The sequence below is a fragment of the Oryzias melastigma genome, unplaced genomic scaffold, assembly GCF_002922805.2.
Source record: "Oryzias melastigma strain HK-1 unplaced genomic scaffold, ASM292280v2 sc00432, whole genome shotgun sequence".
In the NCBI taxonomy this organism is placed as follows: Eukaryota; Metazoa; Chordata; class Actinopteri; order Beloniformes; family Adrianichthyidae; genus Oryzias; species Oryzias melastigma.
This window is the reverse complement of record NW_023417028.1, coordinates 14,101-34,493: the sequence shown is the minus strand read 5'-3', so window position 1 is coordinate 34,493 and position 20,393 is coordinate 14,101. Positions and strand designations below refer to the sequence as shown.

Sequence of the window (20,393 nt, the reverse complement as noted above, 5' to 3'; positions counted from 1 at the left end):
TATATATATATATATATATATATATATATATATATATATATATATATAAATATATGAGAATCAGACCTATGAAGATATATATATAAATATATAATATATATATATATATACAGTATATATAAATATACATAAATTTTGTATATATTATTTAAGTTTGTATATATCAGTTAGAAGCAAATAAAATAAAACAGTGGCCAAATTTGATCCTGTGGGTATTGTAAGGCTAAACATGCTCTCCGAGATAAGTGTTATTTTTCGTAATTTTTCCCAATTAAAGCTGCATTTAAATTTTATTTCTCTATTACATCAAATCCATTCAATCATCTCTAAATTTACTTTATTTAGATTATTAAAAATCACAATAAATATCAAGAATTTTTATTGAAATAATTATTTAAAAAAATCTTTACTATAGCTTATATACAACAATACAAATAACCATCCTTATTTTTATTATCCTGACAATACATTTGTATATTCTTACTCAAAATAAAAATAGTGAATAAAAAACAAGATATAAAATATAAAAGTGTTCACTTTCTATAGCTAAACAACAAAAATAAACTAAACACAAATACATTGATCTTTATTTGTTATGATATATTCAAACACATATATAGTAGATGTTACTACTAAGATAAAAAAAATAAATGGTTTGTATAATCAATGCACATAAACACCAAAGCTTATTTTAAAAAGTCTTTATTCCCAAAAATAACACTTAATTTTTTATTCTTATTTTACATTTTTGCATTAAACATATGATTTGTGAATTCCTAGTGGACATTATTAATTTCTCATAATAACTGATAACTGTCACGCTGGTTTTGATAGATAAAAAAAATGCATTTTTGCTGCAAACAAACAAATAAAAAACCAATAAAATTGTCTCTCTGAGTTACATAAGTAAACTTGATACCGTTTTTTTCCAGGTAAGATTAACACTTTAAAACAGTTGTTTTTTCAAGAATCTGAACAGGTTCCTGTTGGTTTTATTGTTTTGGGATAACATTCAACATCCTGTCTCGTTCCTTCAGTACCTCCGCGTTTCAGAATCCCTCGATACGCCGATGACTGCTTACTGTTCGTCTAACATTTCTGGCTGAGATTTTTTAATCTAAGTCTTAGATTCAACAGTTTTAAAAACCAAAACGGTAATAATGTGATGATTTTTTAAGTGTTTTTGCTACAAATATGATAAAACAATGAACTACAAACATGAAAAACAAATTCATCTTTGCTTGGTTATTGAAACAAAAATCTCTATGAAAGAATTTCTGTCACTTTTTGACTCTAAAAGGTAAGAAGTCTTCATGTCATTGATGTTTGGTGTAAATTTACTAATTTTGATAGAAAGTTTCAGCTCAGTGTGAATGCAGATGATTCCATCAAGACCCATTTCCTTAATTCAATGAAATTATGCTTAAAAAAATACATATTTTTGTCACTTAAACAGTCCTGGATGATTGTTTCCATGAGCCCAAAAACATGAAAATGTAAAAAAATGAGCACATTCAGATGTAATTTAGATGTAAAAAGGTTTCCATGACAACCAGATAACAACAAAAGCAGAGAACAAACAACAAAGTAACTTTTCTAAAAAATATTGGGTAAATTTTGTAAACATTTTCTGCACTTGAAATTTTTTACACTGGCTTTAGTTTATGTACAAATCCTTTAAATTGACAGTTTTCAAAATAAGAGTATTCCTTTATGAAAAGTTCTACCAAAAGATATATATATATATATATATATTTAAACGACTGCTTTATATTTCTATTCAAATGTTTTATTTTTAATGAGATTTTTTTCTTACTTACCACATAGCCTTTTAAAAAGCGGAAGGCATTCATTGGGCCTTATTTATATTTCCAAAATAAAAGTTGCCTGTCATGGAAACTAAAAACAATATATTTGATATTATTTGACTCACTCATTTAAATTTTTTGGAGGGGAAAAAAGGACTAAAAAAATACTTTTTTCCCTTAAAATATAAACCAGACCGACAAATATCATAAAATCTATTGTTTTCCATGAAAGTGGACTCTTATTTGGATAAATATTGTATTATTCGACTGTCTGAGTATTTTTTCACATAGAAACAAACAACAAAAATATACTTTTTCCCTTCTGATTGCATCACATGATATAGTCAAAGAATTGATAGTTTTCTTCAAAACTTAATTGAGTATCAAAATAAGAGTCCCCTGTAGCAGAAAGTAAAAAAAAAAAATTGTAAAGTTTAAATGTTTATATTTTTTTTTAAGAAAGAAATATTTACAAAAATTAACTTTTTCCTCTTGAATACGTAACACAAATCTGTTTGGAGCGTTAAAGACGTTCATCAAGACTCCTAATTGAGTTTTCAAAACAAGAGTCCCCTACCATGGAAATTTAAAAATGTGAATATTTTATTATTTGTCCGTCTAGTTCATATTTTTATAGGAAAAAAAAAGAACTTTTTAATTTTTGAATACATCTTGCATACAGCATACCAACAAAATGTAAGGCTTTGGTCAATACATGATTGAGTTTTCAAAATAAAAGTTTTCTTTCATGTAAATTCTAACACAAATTATTTGTCTAATTTATATATATATTTTTAATGAACCTTTTTCTTGCTTAATATATCACACATAGCTTTTTCAAAATTTGAAGAGTTTCATCAATACTGTCCTTAATTTAGTTTTCAAAATAAAAGTCCCGCTCATGGAAATGTGACACACTAAAAAATGTATTATTTGACTCACTAATAGTTTTACAGAAAAGAAAAGACAAAAATTAAACTTTTTCTTTCCATGTCAAGACTTAACAAGTTTTCAAAATTAAGAGTCCCGCTCATGGAAGTTTAAAACAAAAAAAAGTGTATAATTTGACTGTCTGGGTAATACCTTTATAGAAAAAAAATCAAGTTTTTCTATGTAAAGACTTAATGAGTTAAATAAGAGTCCCCATCATAGAGATTTAAATCCCTAACAAATGTATTTTTTGACCGTTTTAGTAATACTTGTACAAAAAAAGGACAACATTTTAAAGTTTTTCTTTCTAATTTAATGTATTTTTCAAAATAAGAGTCTCGTAGTCTGAAAGTTAAAACACTTGATATGTTATTAGAGTTTCTAATCCATATGAAAAAGATTTAAAAAATAACTTTTTTCTTCCAGATGAGAAAAAAATAATTAAAAAAATGGTTTCTGTGAGGAAGAGACACCCTTTCAATCCAATTCTTTGGTTACTTTTGTTTCTTTTTGGAGCAATAACATTTTTTTTTCATTAAAAAGAAAACATTAGTAGTTAGTCCAGTTTTAACCTCAGAATTCGGTTAAAACAATCCAACTGGAGCTTTTATTGTGAAAGTGCGCCAAAAATTCCTTACTGTGCAGGAAAAAAGGTGTATTTTCCTCCTTGAATTAAATGTTTTTATGAAATAAAAGTTTAGATGAAAACCGCTGGATCTCCTCAGTGAGGTCTCCATCAGTCACTGCCTCCTCCTCCTCCTCCTCCTCTTCAGGATCAGCTGCTGCAGCCTCCCCATGCCCTCCTCCAGCCCCTCTCCGGTGATGGCGCAGGCCGGCTGGAGGTGGAGGGGGGTGGAGGCCTCCAGCTGCTCCAGCTGCAGCCGCGCGCGGATCTCCTCCGCGTCCAGCGCGCGCGGCAGGTCCTGCTTGTTGGCGATGACCAGCATCGGGGTCCCCTGGTTCTCCGGGGAGCGCGCGACCCTGTGCAGCTCGGCGCGCGCCTCCTCCAGCCGCTCCGCGTCCACGGAGTCCACCACGTACACGAGCCCGTCCGCGCGCCGGCTGTAGGGCCTCCACAGGGGCCGCAGCTTCTCCTGGCCCCCCACGTCCCACAGGTGGCAGCTGAAGCCCCGGCTGGGGGCCCCCGGGCCGGCCAGCCGGACCCGCTCCGCGTTGAAGCCGATGGTCGGAACCGTGTTGACGAACTCGTGGAACTTCAGGCGGTACAGAACCGTGGTCTTCCCCGCCGAGTCCAGACCGAGCATGACGACGTGGAGGCTGGAGAAGGTTCCCCCCATGACGGGTCAGACGCGCGGATGTCCCGGGAGGTCACGTGACACGGCAGAACCGGTGTGCCGCGCGCCCCTCATCCCCCACGGTCAGGAGCGGCGCAGAGTCACGCGCGCGGGAGACTCCTTTTTAAACCGGGAAGCCCGCGTGCGCTTCTCCGTTTGAGCTCACGCGGCGCCCAAAACTTTCATCACAGGTGACGGCGCGAGGCTGCCCCAAGATACGAAACGACGTAGAGGATGACGACACGACTTTCTGGCGGAGAAAATAAAATAAATTATTTGGTTCTTTTTTTTATTTACAAAAACGTTTCTATTTTATACAAATAAATTGTTAGGATTTCAACGTTTTCACTGATTAACATTTATCTGTGAAATGCTGCCATCTGCTGGCGGTTCTGAGTAACTGCAAGCAGCAGCTTTTTTCATTTACTGTTTTTAAATTAATATAATAAATTGAATAAACCTTATTATTAGTGGGTGTTGTTTTTATTTTGAAAAAATAAAATAAAATTCAACTGATTCTATAATTGTTGTTTTAAAAAAAGGAATTAATCCGGTTCAGGTTTCAGCATTTATGCTGAACTCTTTTCTAACTTTTATTCAATCTGAAACATTCAGTTTACTCCATTTGTACTACGGGTCAGATTTACCCACCCCGTATACGACAATTTATTTTTATAAATTCTGTGTAGTAACATGAAGCGTGTGTAAGAGATGGATAGTTTGTATGCAAGACTGCAAAACTGTCTGTATATATCTATAAAAATACTACAACAGAGTAGAGTTTGTGTAAGAGTACATTGGAGTTTATAAAGCTTTTTTCTAAGAGTATAGTAAAGTTTGTGGTAGAAAAAAATTCTTCTTTCCCACTCTCCTCTGGGGAGCGGGAGAGATTTCAGATCCCCGGTGGATCGCCCGCGCTCCCACTCTTGGCCGTGGACCACGCCCCCGACACCATCCTGCATCTCTGAGTGAGAGTGATTCCTGCTGGGTCATCTCCCTCCTGGTCGTGGACTGCACTTCTGCTTCATCTTGACTGTGGACTTCATCATCACTTGTCCCTCAGCTCTATCTGAATGAACTCTTAGATTCGTAGTTGTAGAAGCTAATCTTTCTTTAACAGTTCTGGTATCGCCTGTCTGTCCTGGGATAGGATCTCTCCTTCATGTGGGAATCCCTAAGGTTTCTTCTTTTTTCCTGACTCAGGTTTTTTTTAGGAGTTTTTCCTTACCGGGAGGGAGGGTCTAAGGGCAGGGATAACCAGTTTATTTAGTCTGTTTAGTTTTTAACTATTGTTTATATTTTATGACTAATTTCTGCATCTTTAAAATACCTTCATGAAGCCCAATGAGGCAAATTTTCTTTGTGATTTTGGGCTATATAAATAATATAAAATTGAATTGAATCTTCTGACAAATGCAGAATTTCTTTCAAAACTGTATTCATGTTCCACCAAAGAATCTGCAATAGTTTATGTCATTCCAACCAGTCTAGTACAGCTTTTTAAAGGGATTTAAAGTAAAAGAGGTGTTATTGCATTGTATATATCCTGCTAAAAAACTTTAAGTAGATTTGTTGTTGATATGGATCAAAGAGGAAACAATCTATGCTTTATTTTACTGAGTTGTTGATCTGTGTGTCTGCTGGTGTGCATGGTTGAGCTACCAGACAGGGAATTTCTCTCTGCAGAGATTAATAAAGTATCAATCTATCTATCTATCTATCTATCTATCTATCTATCTATCTATCTATCTATCTATCTATCTATCTATCTATCTATCTATCTATCATCTATCTATCTATCTATCTATCTATCTATCTATCTATCTATCTATCTATCTATCTATCTATCTATCTATCATGTTTGTGGACTGCAGACATACTATGTTTTGGATGGAAGTTGGAAATTATTTTAGAAACTGTAAAACTTTTAGATAAAGAAATAATTCTGGGTTACTTTACTAACAAAGCAGAATCAGAATCAGAAAAAAAACTTTATTGGTCCCAGAGGGCAATTCATTTGTAGACTAGTGCAGTTTCTCACACACACAACACAGTCACATTAATGTGTCAGACCATCATAGTTAAAATGGGTGCTCCTTAGCTCCGTAACATCAGCATACATCAATACATCGCCCTGAAGGCATCAAAACAAAGTCAGGAGTCAGAGGATGCAGGGGCTGTCCCAGGATGCTCTTGGCTTTCTTCAGCACCTTCCACAGAGAGGGAAGGTCCCTCAGTCTAACACCAATTATCTTAGAGCAGGTCTTATGCCCTGCAGTTTGTTTTTGTCTTTCAAAGACAGACCATAAAACCAACAAATAAATGAAAATGTTAAAATACTCTCAATAAAAGAACAATAAAAAGTATTAAGAATGGTTTGGTTCACATTAAAAGCAGATAAAGATTGTACTTTTATCACAGTTTTTTTATTATTATTGGCCAAATTCCTCATTCATTAAGCTAAATGGTCCAAACTGAGATTCCAACATTTCTTAAATTAAAATATTCAGTACAGAAATATCATCAAACAACTTCAAAACTAAATAGCAATTGAAAATAATTAGATTTTTGAAAAAATGTAAAGTTTATTGAACCCCAAAGGTTTTTGATTGTTTCTGTTTTCTCATGTATTATATAGTATGTTTATGATTTTTGTTTCTGTCTTTCTGCAATCTGTCCACATTTTAATTCCCCTGAGACATTCACTTTGCCTTTTGTTAATAAAGTTAAAAATAACCATAAAACACAAATGTATTCAAAGAACTGAGCATACAATGACTGTTTCATTTGCATTTACTGCTGTTGCTCTAAATGTTGATGCTTCTACATGTAAAAATATTGATCAAATGTTTTATAAGTTTGTTTGTAAAAATAAAACTGACTCTAGTAAAGATAAAGTCCTGGTTAACTCTATAGATTCAGGAGACTAAACATTGTAGACTTCACAATTGGATTCAAAAGTTCTCTATGAACCAGACTCACACTTGATATTTGATCTAAACTTGGTGTCCTCTCTTTTCTTCTACAATCGTCAAAAACTGCTCCTGAAATTCTCTGATGATCACAAACAAAAGCTCCTCCTGGTCTCTGATCTACAATCACTCCAGAAATGTTCTGTCTGATCAATAATTCCCTCAGTCCTTGATTTTTCCAGATCTCTTCATCAAATGTAGATGAAAGAAGAAAGTGATGATCTAGAAAATAATCTGTTTGTTTCTCTAGATCCTGGAGCTGCTGAACATTTGAATCCAAGTTATGTTTCAGATCAACACTCCAAGTTAGAATGAGAAGATGAAGTGCAGTTCTCCATCAGTCCACTGGGGGAGCTGCAGCACAATAACTGTCCACTTGATGCTGAGAGAGACAGTGGAGCTGATCTCAGATCAGTTCATGCTGCAGCTCTGACACTCATCTCCACTTCCTCTGATTCCTCCATCACTCTGCTCTCCACCTCCAGGAACAACCTCTCTGCAGACCAGCTGATGAGGATGATAATGATGATGATGTTCTCTGATCCACCAGGAGGAACATCAGATTCTCCAACCCTTTCCCTCCCACCTGCAGAGAGAAAGTAGAAGTCCAGAGATGAAGTGTTGTCTCTATCTGATGGTGGTGTGTCAGTCAGTGATGCAGCACAGCAGCAGAAAGAGCAGCAGAAGCTTCAGTTCTGTTCAGAGCAGCAGCTTCCTGTCATCTTCACCTGTTGGAGCTTCTGCTGCTCTGATTGGCTGACTGTTGTCCTGAAGCCTGTCATCATTCTCCTCAGAGCTTCATTGAGAAGCTGCAGCTTCACAGGAAACTCTGCATCTTTGCTCTCAGACTAACTTTAGGACCAAACATCTGGAAGCAGCTGGACTGACTCCAACCCTCTACTGACCTCAGAGTCTGCAGTTTGGAGTTTGGACTCTCCACCAGATCCTGGAGCTGCTCAACATCTGAAGACTGAAGCTTGTTCAACCTTAGGTCCAGTTCTATCAGGTGGGACAGGTTGGACTTCAGAGCTGCAGCCAGATCAGCACAGCTGGTCTTTGACAAACCACATCTGTACAACCTGAATCCAGAAGAAAGAGTTTCAATTGAAGACAAAATTCTTGTTTTTCAACCTCCAGTTCTTCTAAAGATTTTGATGTTAAAATTCTCTTTATTGGACCATCCACATATTTCCATATTAAATGACCTCAAACGTATCAAAAATCCTGACATGGTGGTAAAAACAAAGATCAATGAATGATGACGTGAGCACTGGGGTTTGGAAATAGAAAATGACTTCTCCATCAGCATTGACATGGTCCAAAACTCTTTCTACAGCCACGTTTGGGAGAACTCCTCTAGCCTTTCAGTCACTTTAAAATAAATATACTCCACGAGTAACCTTGATCTTAAAAGAACAAAAAAATCTGCTGAACATCAACACATCCCTCAGAGATTGGATGATTATGTCTAGTGATCCAGATTGTAACTTTAACTGTAGCAAACAGGAAGTTTAACAGTTGATTTTTGATCTTTTTTCATTTGTAAATACAGGCCCGTACACAAAGAAAGGAAGAGAAAACACCTCTCACAACCCAACACACCATGTAGTTAAAAATATTGAACAGCGAACCCAAGCGGTAGCACTGCACATACAATTTTGTCAGAGTTTCAGTCTGACTCCAAAAGTCACAGCGTTCTGATTGTGTTGATCAAACCTTGGATCTGTTTGTGGCTACACATCGGCTTTTCCCTTCAGGGGTCGCCACAGCGAATCAGTTTCCTCCATCTAAGCCTGTCTTCAGCATCCTCCACTCTAACACCAGCCACCTTCATGTCTTCATTCACTGCATCCATAAACCTCCTCTTTGGTCTTCCTCTAGACCTCTTTCCTGGCAGCTCTAGACTCAGCATCCTTCTACCAATATATTCACTGTCTCTCCTCTGAACATGTCCAAACCATCTCAGTCTGGCCTCTCTGACTTTATCTCCAAAACCTCTAACATGTGCTGTCCCTCTGATGTATTCATTCCTGATCCTATCCATCCTGGTCACTCCCAAAGAGAACCTCAGCATCTTCATCTCTGCTACCTCCAGCTCTGCTTCCTGTCTTTTCTTCAGTCCCGGTATTTAAAGGCTTCAACAATGACTTGTACAATTCTCTGGAGCCAGCGTTATTAAAGTAGAAGCTGTTTACATCCCGCGGTCTCGTGGTAGAGGCGTGAAAAGAGGTGGAGACTCCCAATAAACTCACTCCAGATTGGCGACAGTACTTCCTGTAGATTCCATGACTCTCCTATGACTCACAGAGACTCAGACCAATCGCTGACGATGGGTTCCAGACGTTTGCAATATGTCGATAGCCGTTTCAGGAAGTGACGGTGAAAGCGGCAGCCTACTTTTGCGAGGAGTGAAGGTAATGCATTTCCAATGGGGGACCTCACGGCTCGAGAAGTCCAGTATTTTTTTTACAGTCAATGGTCTCATGGTACAACGATGTGGGCGTGGCTGATTAGTTGAAGACTGTTTGATGGGCGTGGCTAAATGAGCATATTTTCTGACCATCTAGATTTCACATTCAGATGAAAGCAGGAAGGAAGTGATGAGGAAGTGTCAGCCTAAAGTCTGCAGTTTAGTGTCAACACAACTTTGTCATCATATTGATGTGAACACAACAGAAACATGGAGTCTGACCTCAGAGTCTTCAGTCTGCAGTCTGGACTCTCCAGAAAACCATACAGATGAAAAACTCCTGAATCCTGCAAGTTCTTGTTCCAGCTCAGGTCCAGTTCTGTCAGATTAAATGGGTTGTTCTTCAGAGCTGAACCCAGAGCTTCACAGCTGATCTCTGACAAACTGCATCTATACAACCTGAAATCAGACAGAAAAGTGTGTTCAGGAGCAGTGATGCAGCTAGAACTTGTAAATTCAGTCAGGTGGAACCGCCCTGATGAGAGACTGATAGATGACATTTTTAGTTGAAATGATGATCTGTAAATGAAAATATATTATCCTGGGGGGAGGGGGGGGGTAGCTTTTGGACCCAAAAACATGGCGTCTAATAACTTCCTTACTGGTCCACTTTAAGATAACATGAATGTCAACAATTCAAATGTTTTTGATCAGCATCTAAAAACTGAAATCACATTTAAATGTTAAATAAATGTTTTTATCTAGATTATTTTAACTTGGAAAAAACATTACATTTATTTAGAGTTAATTTATCAATCCCTCACTTCTTAGTAGGAACAAATGATAATTATCTAATTATCTGTCTTTTCTTCAATATGTCAGGTTTTACTAAACAAGGAAAAATAAATAAAATATCTGAATGAAGGAACAAAAACAGTAGAGTCAATTACAAACTAAAGAAATATTTTGAAAATAATAAATTCTGTCTCTTTGTCTTTTCTCTCCTTTTGCTGTCTCTTTTCTCATTCTTGACTTTCTTTAACTTCTTTTGGGTTAATTTGATCTGTTTTTCCTATTTCATCTGTCTTCCTTTGGAAGTATAACAACACATTTCTTGCTTTCTCTTTGTCTTTTCCTCTTTTTACAGTTGGTCTGATAACTATTCTTCATTTGATCACTTTTTGAAAAACCTCTTCAAATCATCATTTCATCTCTCTCAGTGTTTCTGGATAGTTGTGAGGTTCCAGACCAGAAGTTATCTAAAAAAAAAAACACTGAAAATATGAATCAGTGATTTATTATTGAATAAATAACTATTATTACATGGTGGGCGTCTCCACTTCCTCGCGTGGGGAGATTTTGTGTTGATGGACTGGGTGTCTCTCCTCCCCACCTTTATAAGAACTGTTGTTGTTGGTCTCTGATGCCTTCATTGAGAGACTTGAGACTTATGTAGAGTTTTTGTGAATTTAAGACTTTTTGTTAGTTTTAAGCAGCCAGTAGGGGTGAACCTCCATTTTGTTTGTGACTGTTTTCTCCTGTTTTTGTTAGTTCAGGGAGACAGGTTAGACTTTGTAATTTATTTTCTTTTGTTTCATTTACAGGTTAGGTAGAGGGTTTGACATTTGAGTTTGTCCTGTTTTGTTTATTATTTTGGCCTGTGTTCACCCTGAAGTCAAATGCTTAATTAGTCTGTTCTTTGGTTTGTTTTGTTATTTTTGAAGAGGAGTAATAAAACCTCTTAATGTCTTTATACAAATCAGTAATCAGCCTCTATTTTGGTTGCTTGGGGTTTTTCTGACTGACATTTGGTTTAGTATTTTTAGTTTTCTAGATCATTTTCTTTGCTTATGTTACTTCTTGCACCCCTAGTCATATGGTGCATAACAATTTCCTTTACAAATTCAGAATCCGCGCCACCCTGGTGGCGTTTGGTTGGAAGAGCACGGATTCTGAAACGTTCCCGTTGCAGACAGAGAGGCTCTGTAGAAACGGATCTGCTGCAGATCTATTGGTTTATCTCCATACACCCCATTAATGACAGCAGCAGATGATCTATTTGAACCAGAAAAACTGCCACGGCAGAGCTAGCTCTCTGTTAGTGCCCATGTTAGCTTAGCTTAGTTTAGCTAGCTGAAACTCTCATTATCATACTCCGTCACAACACATTTCCTCTTCATGTGTTCATGTTTCACCGTAGAGCTGCTGTGGAACACAAGTTCTGTCTTGCAGAAATGACATTGGACACTTTTTCCTTTGATTTTTCTGAAGTTTCCCTCATATTCAAGCTCTGTTAGCGTGTTATTCTAATACCTGGAACCTTCATAGAACTTCCTGTGGCATCACTACTGAATAGACTACTACTGTGCACGTGTGTCAGAGAGAAAAGCAGACCCGGCATTAGAAAGCACACAATGTAGTTTGAGATCAACAAAAGAAAACAAACTAAAATCGATGCGTTGACGTAGTCGTGACTAATCAACTAATCGTGGCAGCCCTGAAAACGACAGAAATTCAATGTCTTCTTTTCTAAATTCATGAAGTCTCACTGGACAAAGAAAAAAACCCTTTCACAGCAAGAACAGGTCGGAAATAGAGAAACGGCTGAATGACAATGAAAAAAACCAAATGATTCAAGTTCTGGAAAATCCAGAAACTCTTTGAATCCAAACCTTTCAGCTTCAGTGAAGAACTACAAATGTAGAAATGAACCAACCAGCAGCTTCAATGTTCTGACCTCAGAGTCTGCAGTCTGCAGTTTGGACTCTCCAGTCCAGAACACAGAACATTCACGGATGAATCCTGGATGTCATTATTGCTCAGGTCCAGTTCTGTCAGGTGGGACGGGTTGGACTTCAGAGCTGAGGCCACAATTTCATAGTGAGTCTCTGAGAGTCCACATCGTGATGGAATTCTGTGAAGAGACAGAAAGACAGAAACAGGTGATGATGAACTGAGGCTGTGATGAAGTTCCAGTTGGACATTTGTCTCTTCATCAGAGCTTCATCTTCATTATGAAACAGTCCTCCTCATCAGTCTCTCTCAGACATTCATCTTTGTGTTGCTTTCTTCTGCAGCTGGAGGAGAGAAGGTGGAGCTCCATGGAGCTTCATGCTGTCCTCAGTCTGTCAGTGATCTGAGGTCTGGACCACAAAGTTGACAGTAGAACATCTGGATCACAGAGACTGACTGCTGTCACTCTGACCATCATGATGATGAATGTTGACAGTTTGAAATGTTGCTTCTGATCCACTTTTCTCTTTCCATCTTTGTATTGTTTCTGAAGCTGTAAACAACAACAGTTCATCGTCCTGTTCTGCTGCAGAACTTTGGATCCAGTTTCCAGTTGTTTTTTAGGATTAAAAACTCAAAATTTCAATTTCAAATCTTTTTGGAAATTATGACATCCTTCCGATAATTCCGATATGAAAACAATTAACAGATAAAATGGGCCGATAATTAAAGGGTTAAACTCTGACGCTTCCTCATTCACGACTCAGTATTCACTTGTGTTATAGCTTCACTGCTCACGCAACAGTTTAAGCCTCATGCCGGGTTCACACTGGACGCAGAACGGACTCCGCCTCTAGTCGGCGCCCTTGTTAACCTATGCGTGGTTCACACCAGGCGCGGTCCTCCGTCGAGGGCCTGCGCAGTGTAGCGAGTCGTTTTAGGCGTCTGCTCTATTTTGTGCGCGAGCAATCCACATCAATTCTGGCAGGAAGTTACATCAAGATACATGAGAAAATCCGGTTTATTTTCAAAATAATAGGCTCACGTGCAGCAAGAGAGATCCACTGCAGAAGATTCTACACAAAGCAGTCATTTTAGCACTTTCAGATTCAACTATTTCTTTGCATGCTATTATATTTGACATTATTGGTATTGAAAAATGTCCTTGTTACATTGCTATTTAAGTTAAAGTCTTAACATTTGTTCTGACCATTGAAATGCACTTTCTCTATTTACAGATGTACAGCAGACTGAAAAGCTAATAGTGTTTGTTCTACCTGTTGTTCAATTCATTTGTAAGTAAAACAACTTCTGCACATTTGTTGAAATACATAAGAGCCATGCACTCTTACTTTGTACTTGCAAATATATTTTTCTCAAGTTTTGATTATCGGTATCAATATCGGTATCGGCTGCAAGAGGCTGGAAAATATTGAATATCGGTATCAGTTGTAAAAAGTCCATATCTTTCATCACTACTTTCAAAATTTTTTTTTTTTTTTTTAAATCTGAAAGTTGCAGTTACAATTCTTTTGGCCCCGTTGTGGCGCGATGGAGCGGGACTAACACGAGAACCAATCAAAATGGATGAGGGTGGTAACTTCAGTCCTAAAACTGTAATAATTACTGTCAGAAAATCCCTGCTTTGTCTGCCCTATCATAGTCTGAAGTTGTCCCAAGACGAGTGTAAAAAACAGAACATTTAAAACTGAAAATATCTAAGTTTATTTTTGAATACCAAAAAGTTTTGGACATTTATATTTTTTTTGACCAAAAGCCAATATTTTATTGAATTTGATTTATTTGGGTTTCAAATTATATTGGCCCTGATTTAGCTGCATAAATATGATCCTTCTTTGATCTTTAGCTACAAAGATCATTTATGTGTGAAAAACAAACTGATTTTCTTCTTTCATCTTTTGGTTTCCAATCATTTTCAAACCTTTCATTCTTTGTAATCTGATTAGACAGAAGTCTAAATGGAAACTGAACAGAATAGATGATCACTACAGTAGTTTCTAGCTGCAGCTCTGAGTGGAGCCATCAGTGAGAAGGTTTAGGGGCAGTTAGCTTTTTGACAGAATCAGGAAGGTCTGGAGAGCTGGACTGGATTCCAGAAATCAAATCTAAATGCTGCTTTCGTGTTGATTCTTCTAATGCTGGTGTCAGATTGAAATGTGTGACCACAAATGCTAGAAGATGACAGTTGAAGATCTGAACACTGATCTAATTTATCATCACAATCACTTCTGGACTCACCTGAACTTTCTGCAGTTCCTCACAGCTGGGATCAGTCTCCGTTTACCCTCATTTGATGTGTTGTACTGGTCCAGGTTCAGCTGATCCAGAACCTCTTCTGACATCTGCAGAGTGTAGGCCAGAGCTGAGCAGTGGATCTCTGAGAGTTTAATCTCTGATTTGTTCTCTGACTTCAGAAACTCTTGGATCTCCTGATGAACTGAGAGGTCCTTCATCTCCATTAGACAGTGATAGATGTTGATGCTTCTGTCAGGAGAGACTTTATCTTCCTCCTCATCCGAACCAGAGTCTGAATCTGAATCAGAATCATCACAATAATCAAAATTATAATTTTTGTTCTCCTTCAGGTTGTTGATGATTCTTGGGATGGTTTCTGGATTCTTCTCTGTCTGACCCAGCAGGCCTCCTAAGAGTCTCTGGTTGGACTCCACAGAGAGACCATGAAGGAAGCGAACAAGCAGGTCCAGGTGTCCAGTTTGACTCTGCAGGGATTTCTTCATGACTCTACTCAGAAACTCATCCAGGGATGGGTTCTCCATGTTGTTCTTTAGGAAGTCATCAATGACCTTTACCTTCCTGGTGGAGTAACAGTGGAACACGTAGACTGCAGCCAGAAACTCCTGAACACTTAGATGAACAAAGCTGTAGACCGGTTTCTGGAAGATCTCACGCTCTCTTCTGAAGATCTCAGTACAAACTCCAGAGTACACTGAGGCCTCTGTGACATCCAGACCACACTGCTGCAGGTCTTCTTGGTAGAACATGATGTTTCCTTTCTCCAGATGTTTAAATGCCAGCCTCCCCAGCTTCAGAAGAACTTCCCTGTCAGTCTCCATCAGCTCTTGTGGACTTGTCTGATGTTCCTGCTGGTACTTGTTCTTCTTCCTCTTTGTCTGGACCATCAGGAAGTGTGAGTACATGTCAGTCAGAGTGGTGGGCAGCTCTCCTCTCTGCTCTGTGGTCAGCATGTTCTCCAGAACCACAGCAGTGATCCAGCAGAAGACTGGAACTTCACACATGATATAGAGGGACATGGAGCTCCTGATGTGGGAGATGATTCTGCTGGACAGCTCTTCATCTGGGAATCTCCTCCTGAAGTACTCCTCCTTCTGAGCATCATTGAAGCCTCGTACTTCTGTCAGTCTGTCCACACATGAAGGAGGGATCTGATTGGCTGCTGCAGGTCTGGAAGTGATCCAGACCAGAGCTGAGGGAAGCAGACGTCCCTGGATGAGGTTAGAGAGCAGCACGTTGACCGAGGACTTCTGGGTGACATCAGACACCACCTGACTGTTGTTGAAGTCCAGAGAAAGTCTGCTTTCATCCAGACCATCAAAGATGAACAGAAGTTTGCAGACAGACAGCTGTTCTGCTGGGATCTTCTGGAGTGTTGGATGGAACAGCTGGATCAGAGTGAGAAGACTGTACTGCTCATCTCTGATCAAGTTCATCTCCCTGAAGGAAAGAGGAACCACAGCACTGATGTCTTGGTTCTCCAAGCCCTCGGCCCAGTCCAGAGTGAACTTCTGCACTGAGAAGCTTTTTCCAGCTCCAGCAACTCCGCTGGTCAGAACCACTCTGATGGATCTGTGTTGGTCAGGGAAGACTTTGAAGATGTCTGGGTTCTTGATTGCAGTGTCATGGAGCTTGTTGGTCTTGGTGGTGGTCTCCAGCTGCATCACCTCATGTTGGGTGTTAACCTCTCGTCTCAGTTCCTCTGTGATGTAGAGCTCAGTGTAGACCCTGTTGAGGAGTGTTTCTCTTCCTGCTTCTTCAGTTCCTTCAGTCACATGTTCACTTCTGCTCCTCAGAATGATCCGATGTTCTCCAAAAATCTCCTGCAGACCAACATCTGCTGAAAGAGCAGAGAAGAAAGCTCCTCCATGAGTGTTCAACACAACTCCAGCAGATGTTTCCAGAAGAATCCATCAGCAGATGATCAGGCTCTGACTCACCAGCTCTGGGTCTTTCTGCAGACTGGGGTCCGGTCCTCTTCTTCTCTCTGAGGACACTAAGGAGAAACAAATTGAAGAAGATCTCATTTGGATCCAAACAGAAAATATGTCAGACTTGAGATCATTTCTGATGTCCAGAGATCTGAACTCTGCTCTGTTCACTAGAAACTGGTTCTTACTGTGAGTCTGAAGGTCCTGGTTCAGTTCTGAAGTTTGGAGGATCATATTTGGAGCCGTCACTCTTCATGGATCCACAGCTGGATGCTGCAGACTGGAATCTCTGAGTGACCTGTTGACCTCTACAAACACAGAAACATCAGAGTGTCGGAGGATCTGCTTCTTCATGAACAGCTGATGGACTTTGACATGAACACAGACGGTTCTGTTTAGTCTGAATAACAGCAAACATCTGTGTTTATGAGGAACGGTCCATTTGGAACCGGTTCTCCTGACAGTAGAACTGTGGAACACAGAAGGCTGTTCTAGAGCAGATGTGGCCATTTGATGGTCCAGAACATAAACGTTCTGACTCTCACACACAGATGTTACAACATTTATGCACTGATGTGTGTTTTTGTTCCAGTAAGTTATGAATCAATCAGAACAGGAATGAGCTGGAAATGAGGAGCTCCTGCAGAACCTGAACCAGAACGATCCGGAAGACAACCATGATGATGTTGATCTTCACTTTGTTTACAGCTAAACTCTTTGGACTTCTCTGATGAAAGTCTTCTCCTCTCTGGAGACGTCTGGGATGTACAGAGATCTACTTTGATTGATCTTCACATCTGAGCACTTTTGAACTTCAGCTGTTCTTGGTGTAACCCTGTTTATGGTTGATGCTGAAACTTTCTGACATGTTTAATCTTTCTTCATCATATTTTAACTTATCATCAATGTTGCTCATACTAATGACCTAAGCCAGTGTTCCTCATTCCAGGTCCTCGAGAGCCGCCACCCTGCCTGTTTTCCAGCTCTTTGTGTACTGCTTGCTGCTGATTACCTGGATCAGGTGTGTTTATTCAATCAGATGGTGGAGACATCTGACTGAACGAATCAGCAGCTGGCAGGACTTGGAGATCTGGAAAGCAGGCAGGGTGGCGGCTCTCGAGGACCTGGAGTGAGAAACACTGACCTAAGTAGAACTACAGAACTGGGTTTTTGTCCTCGTTCTCTAAGATCAGTTTCTGATGGAAGTCAGGAACAGGTATACACACGTGGATAAAAGTGTTGGTACCCCTCAGTTAAAGAAGGACAAACCCACGTTTAGCTTGTCTTGCAGTGTCTGTTGTTCCTTTAGCATGTGTTGGATCACTTGATTTGCTGTCTCTGACCATGATTCCTGTTCCTCAATCCGTGCCGCCGCCTCTTCCAATTTCTGCTCATGTTCCTGTAGCATTAGCGCCGCGTTAGCTAACTGTTGCTCGAGTTGCTTTTTGAACTGTGCCAGTTCCTCTTTCAGCTCTGTTCTAAAAGCTTCTTTGAACGTAGACCAGCTGGAAGTTAGGTCAGTTTTGAGGTTCTTGATTTGCGAGCTGATATCTCTCAAACTGAGTTGGGCCGAGTCTGTTGAATCGTGGCCGCGCTCTTCTTCGGTAGCGTTAGCTTTAGCATCACTGAAGTCTTCTTTGTTTGGTGATCTCTCTGGCTGCTTTTCCATCACCCGTTTGTTTTTGGGTTTAGTACCCCCACTCATGTTTCGTGTTTTACAATAAACTCGTTCATTGAATTACGGGGATTTAAGTCGCCTGTTTACGGAGCTCTCGTTTTATGCGTCCATCTCTTTCTGCTGCTACCGGAAGTTGATTATTTAATTTTCAATAAATTTTTATTTATTGTTACTTTTGTAAGTTTCGAGTGATTTCAGTGAGAATTGTGGGTTTTTCCTTCTTTAACTGAGGGGTACCAACACTTTTGTCCACATGTGCACATTTTCCCACAGTTCTTTATTTCAAGATAACAGCTCATTGAGTCATCATCAATGAGGCACCAAACTGTAAATGTTCAGCAAAGAGAAGGGAGTCTGATAAACCAGAGATCATCATAAGGTTTGTGGATCTCAAGACAAACTAGATTTATTGAACAAAGAAACTCCAGAGGACTGACGTCTACTGGAACGACCGTCTGACCAAAAGGAAGCAGAGATGATCAGAAAAGCAGAATGACTGAAGAAACTGAAGAAAAGTCTGAACATTTGGAGCGGCTGCAGTGCAGCAGTAGGACGATCGACTCCTGATCAGAGGAGTGCGGGTTCATTTCCTGCCTTGTCTACCCATGTGTCAAAGTGTCCTTGGGCAAGACACTGAGCCCCACACTGCCACTGGAGGAAGGTTGGCTCCAGTGTTCTACAGTGGAGCCACCAGCAGTGTGTGAATGGACTGTGACTGTAAAGAGCTTTGGGCCTTCAAGGAAGGTAGAAAAGTGCTATACAAGTATACACCATTTACCACTTGGGTAAAATATTGTGAGTCTGTGGTGCAAAGGCAGAGCGGTCGACCTCCAGTTACATGTTTGATTCCCACCCATGTGTTGAAATGTCTTCGAACAAGACACTGAAAACCACATTGTTCCTGGAGGTCATAGGTCGGCTCCATGTAAAGCAGTGGAGCCATCAGTGTGTGAATGTGGGAATGGACCTTCTAAAACAGTACTAAAGTACTGTATGAGTACTATATATCCTCCATTTACCATTTATACTGTACTGTTACTTTCAAATATTCATCAAACTGAACTGAACTCCACAGCTGGACATGGTTATGGTAGTCACCAATATGTAAGACTGGGAGAAGTTCTGGGTCAGTGTGAGGAAAAGAGAAATAGTAGAGAAATAAAAGATATGAAAACACAGCTGGATCCAGGTCCAAATTTCTGTGATAGCCTGATGGAAAAACATCAGTTTTAATCAAAACTCCTCTCTTGTCTTATGAAGGTTCATCAGATTATCTTCCATGTTAAACTAATGAACTCAGATCATGATCAGACTGATCTGCAGTGAGACAGTCTGTTAAAACGCCCCCTTCTGACAACTGTGTGAAACTGCAGGAAGTTCTTTCAGTTTAATCCACATGTATTTGACAAACACTTACTGTTTCACTCTTGAACTGCTGTTTTTGAATGTAGTTAAATAATCCTCTGGGTCACCACTCCTTTTGGATCCCCAACTGAATCCAGGTCCAGGTCCAGAACCAGATCCAGGTACAGGTCCAGGTCCAGAACCAGGTCCAGATCCAGATCCAGATCCAGATCCAGATCCAGATCCAGATGCAGATCCAGGTCCAGAACCAGGTCCAGAACCAGGTCCAGATCTAGGTCCAGGTCCAGGTCCAGATCCAGGTCCAGGTCCAGGTCCAGGTCCAGATCCAGATCCAGGTCCAGGTCCAGGTCCAGGTTGGTTCCTGTGAAGAATGGCGGTTGCTGGTGTGAGTGCTGAGCTCTGACATGGAGAAGAGTCCTGGACAGTTAGAGATGTTCATCTCACCTCTGAGCTTTGCTCTGGTTGTCATGGTTACCATCTCTCCTTTTTGTAGAGGGAGGGGCTCCCTCCTGTGTGTCCTCACACTGATCCATGCTGCTGGATTGACTGGATCCACTGGATCAGCTCACACACACCTTCTTCCAGCCTTCATCTGCAGAGGAAACCATCATCATCATCAGCTCTGATCCTCCTTCACTAACAGATCAGCTGCTCCTCCACTGATGGGCTCTTCTCTTGTGTTTCCTCTCAGGTTCAGGTGAATGCAGTCAGACAGCAGTGTGGGACAGAGGAAGCTGCTGAACATCAGCTGCTGCACTTCTGCTCTCCCTCCACCAGATGGAGACATGGAGCTGCAGCAGCAAACACTCCATGATGGAGCAACATTTCACTCATTCACTCACTTTGACATTAAACAACAAACTATTCAGGAAGCAGAAGACCCTCTTCTGGGTCTAGATCCACAATTTAAGGGTTTTATAAAGTTTATTATTATTTTCTCTTCAAGCCGCACATGATTGGTCGTATGTGTTTGAACCAAGTGAGCACACATGTGGGT

The 20,393-nt window shown here is 39.7% G+C and overlaps 2 protein-coding genes across 4 annotated transcripts in view; both read right to left on the bottom strand.

Moving 5' to 3' along the window:
* Positions 1-473: 473 nt before the first annotated feature.
* Positions 474-4,272, bottom strand: LOC112138090 (ADP-ribosylation factor-like protein 4C). The gene has a single exon (XM_036211065.1). The coding sequence runs from the start codon at positions 4,034-4,036 to the stop codon at positions 3,479-3,481; it is 558 nt and encodes a 185-aa protein (XP_036066958.1). The 5' UTR covers positions 4,037-4,272; the 3' UTR covers positions 474-3,478.
* A 1,739-nt stretch (positions 4,273-6,011) lies between these two features.
* Positions 6,012-20,393, bottom strand: part of LOC112138091 (protein NLRC3-like) — a 16,236-nt gene continuing 1,854 nt past the window's right edge. The window contains exons 2-9 of one of the 3 annotated variants that reach the window (XM_036211063.1): positions 19,841-19,988; positions 16,542-16,661; positions 16,363-16,418; positions 14,408-16,259; positions 12,153-12,329; positions 9,698-9,874; positions 7,911-8,084; positions 6,012-7,591 (exon numbers count right to left, since the gene is read on the bottom strand). In XM_036211063.1, coding sequence (XP_036066956.1) covers positions 7,564-7,591; positions 7,911-8,084; positions 9,698-9,874; positions 12,153-12,329; positions 14,408-16,259; positions 16,363-16,418; positions 16,542-16,661; positions 19,841-19,929 — 2,673 coding nt within the window. In that variant the 5' untranslated portion in view covers positions 19,930-19,988 and the 3' untranslated portion in view covers positions 6,012-7,563. Of the gene's footprint in view, positions 7,592-7,910; positions 8,085-9,697; positions 9,875-12,152; positions 12,330-14,407; positions 16,263-16,362; positions 16,419-16,541; positions 16,662-19,448; positions 19,630-19,840; positions 19,989-20,393 lie in introns of those variants that run through there. The other 2 variants (XM_036211062.1, XM_036211064.1) reach the window with 2 other exon arrangements.

Coding starts and splice junctions, on each gene's coding strand:
- LOC112138090 (XM_036211065.1), bottom strand. CDS start 4,036: ATGGGGGGAACCTTCTCCAGCCTCCACGTCGTCATGCTCGGTCTGGAC.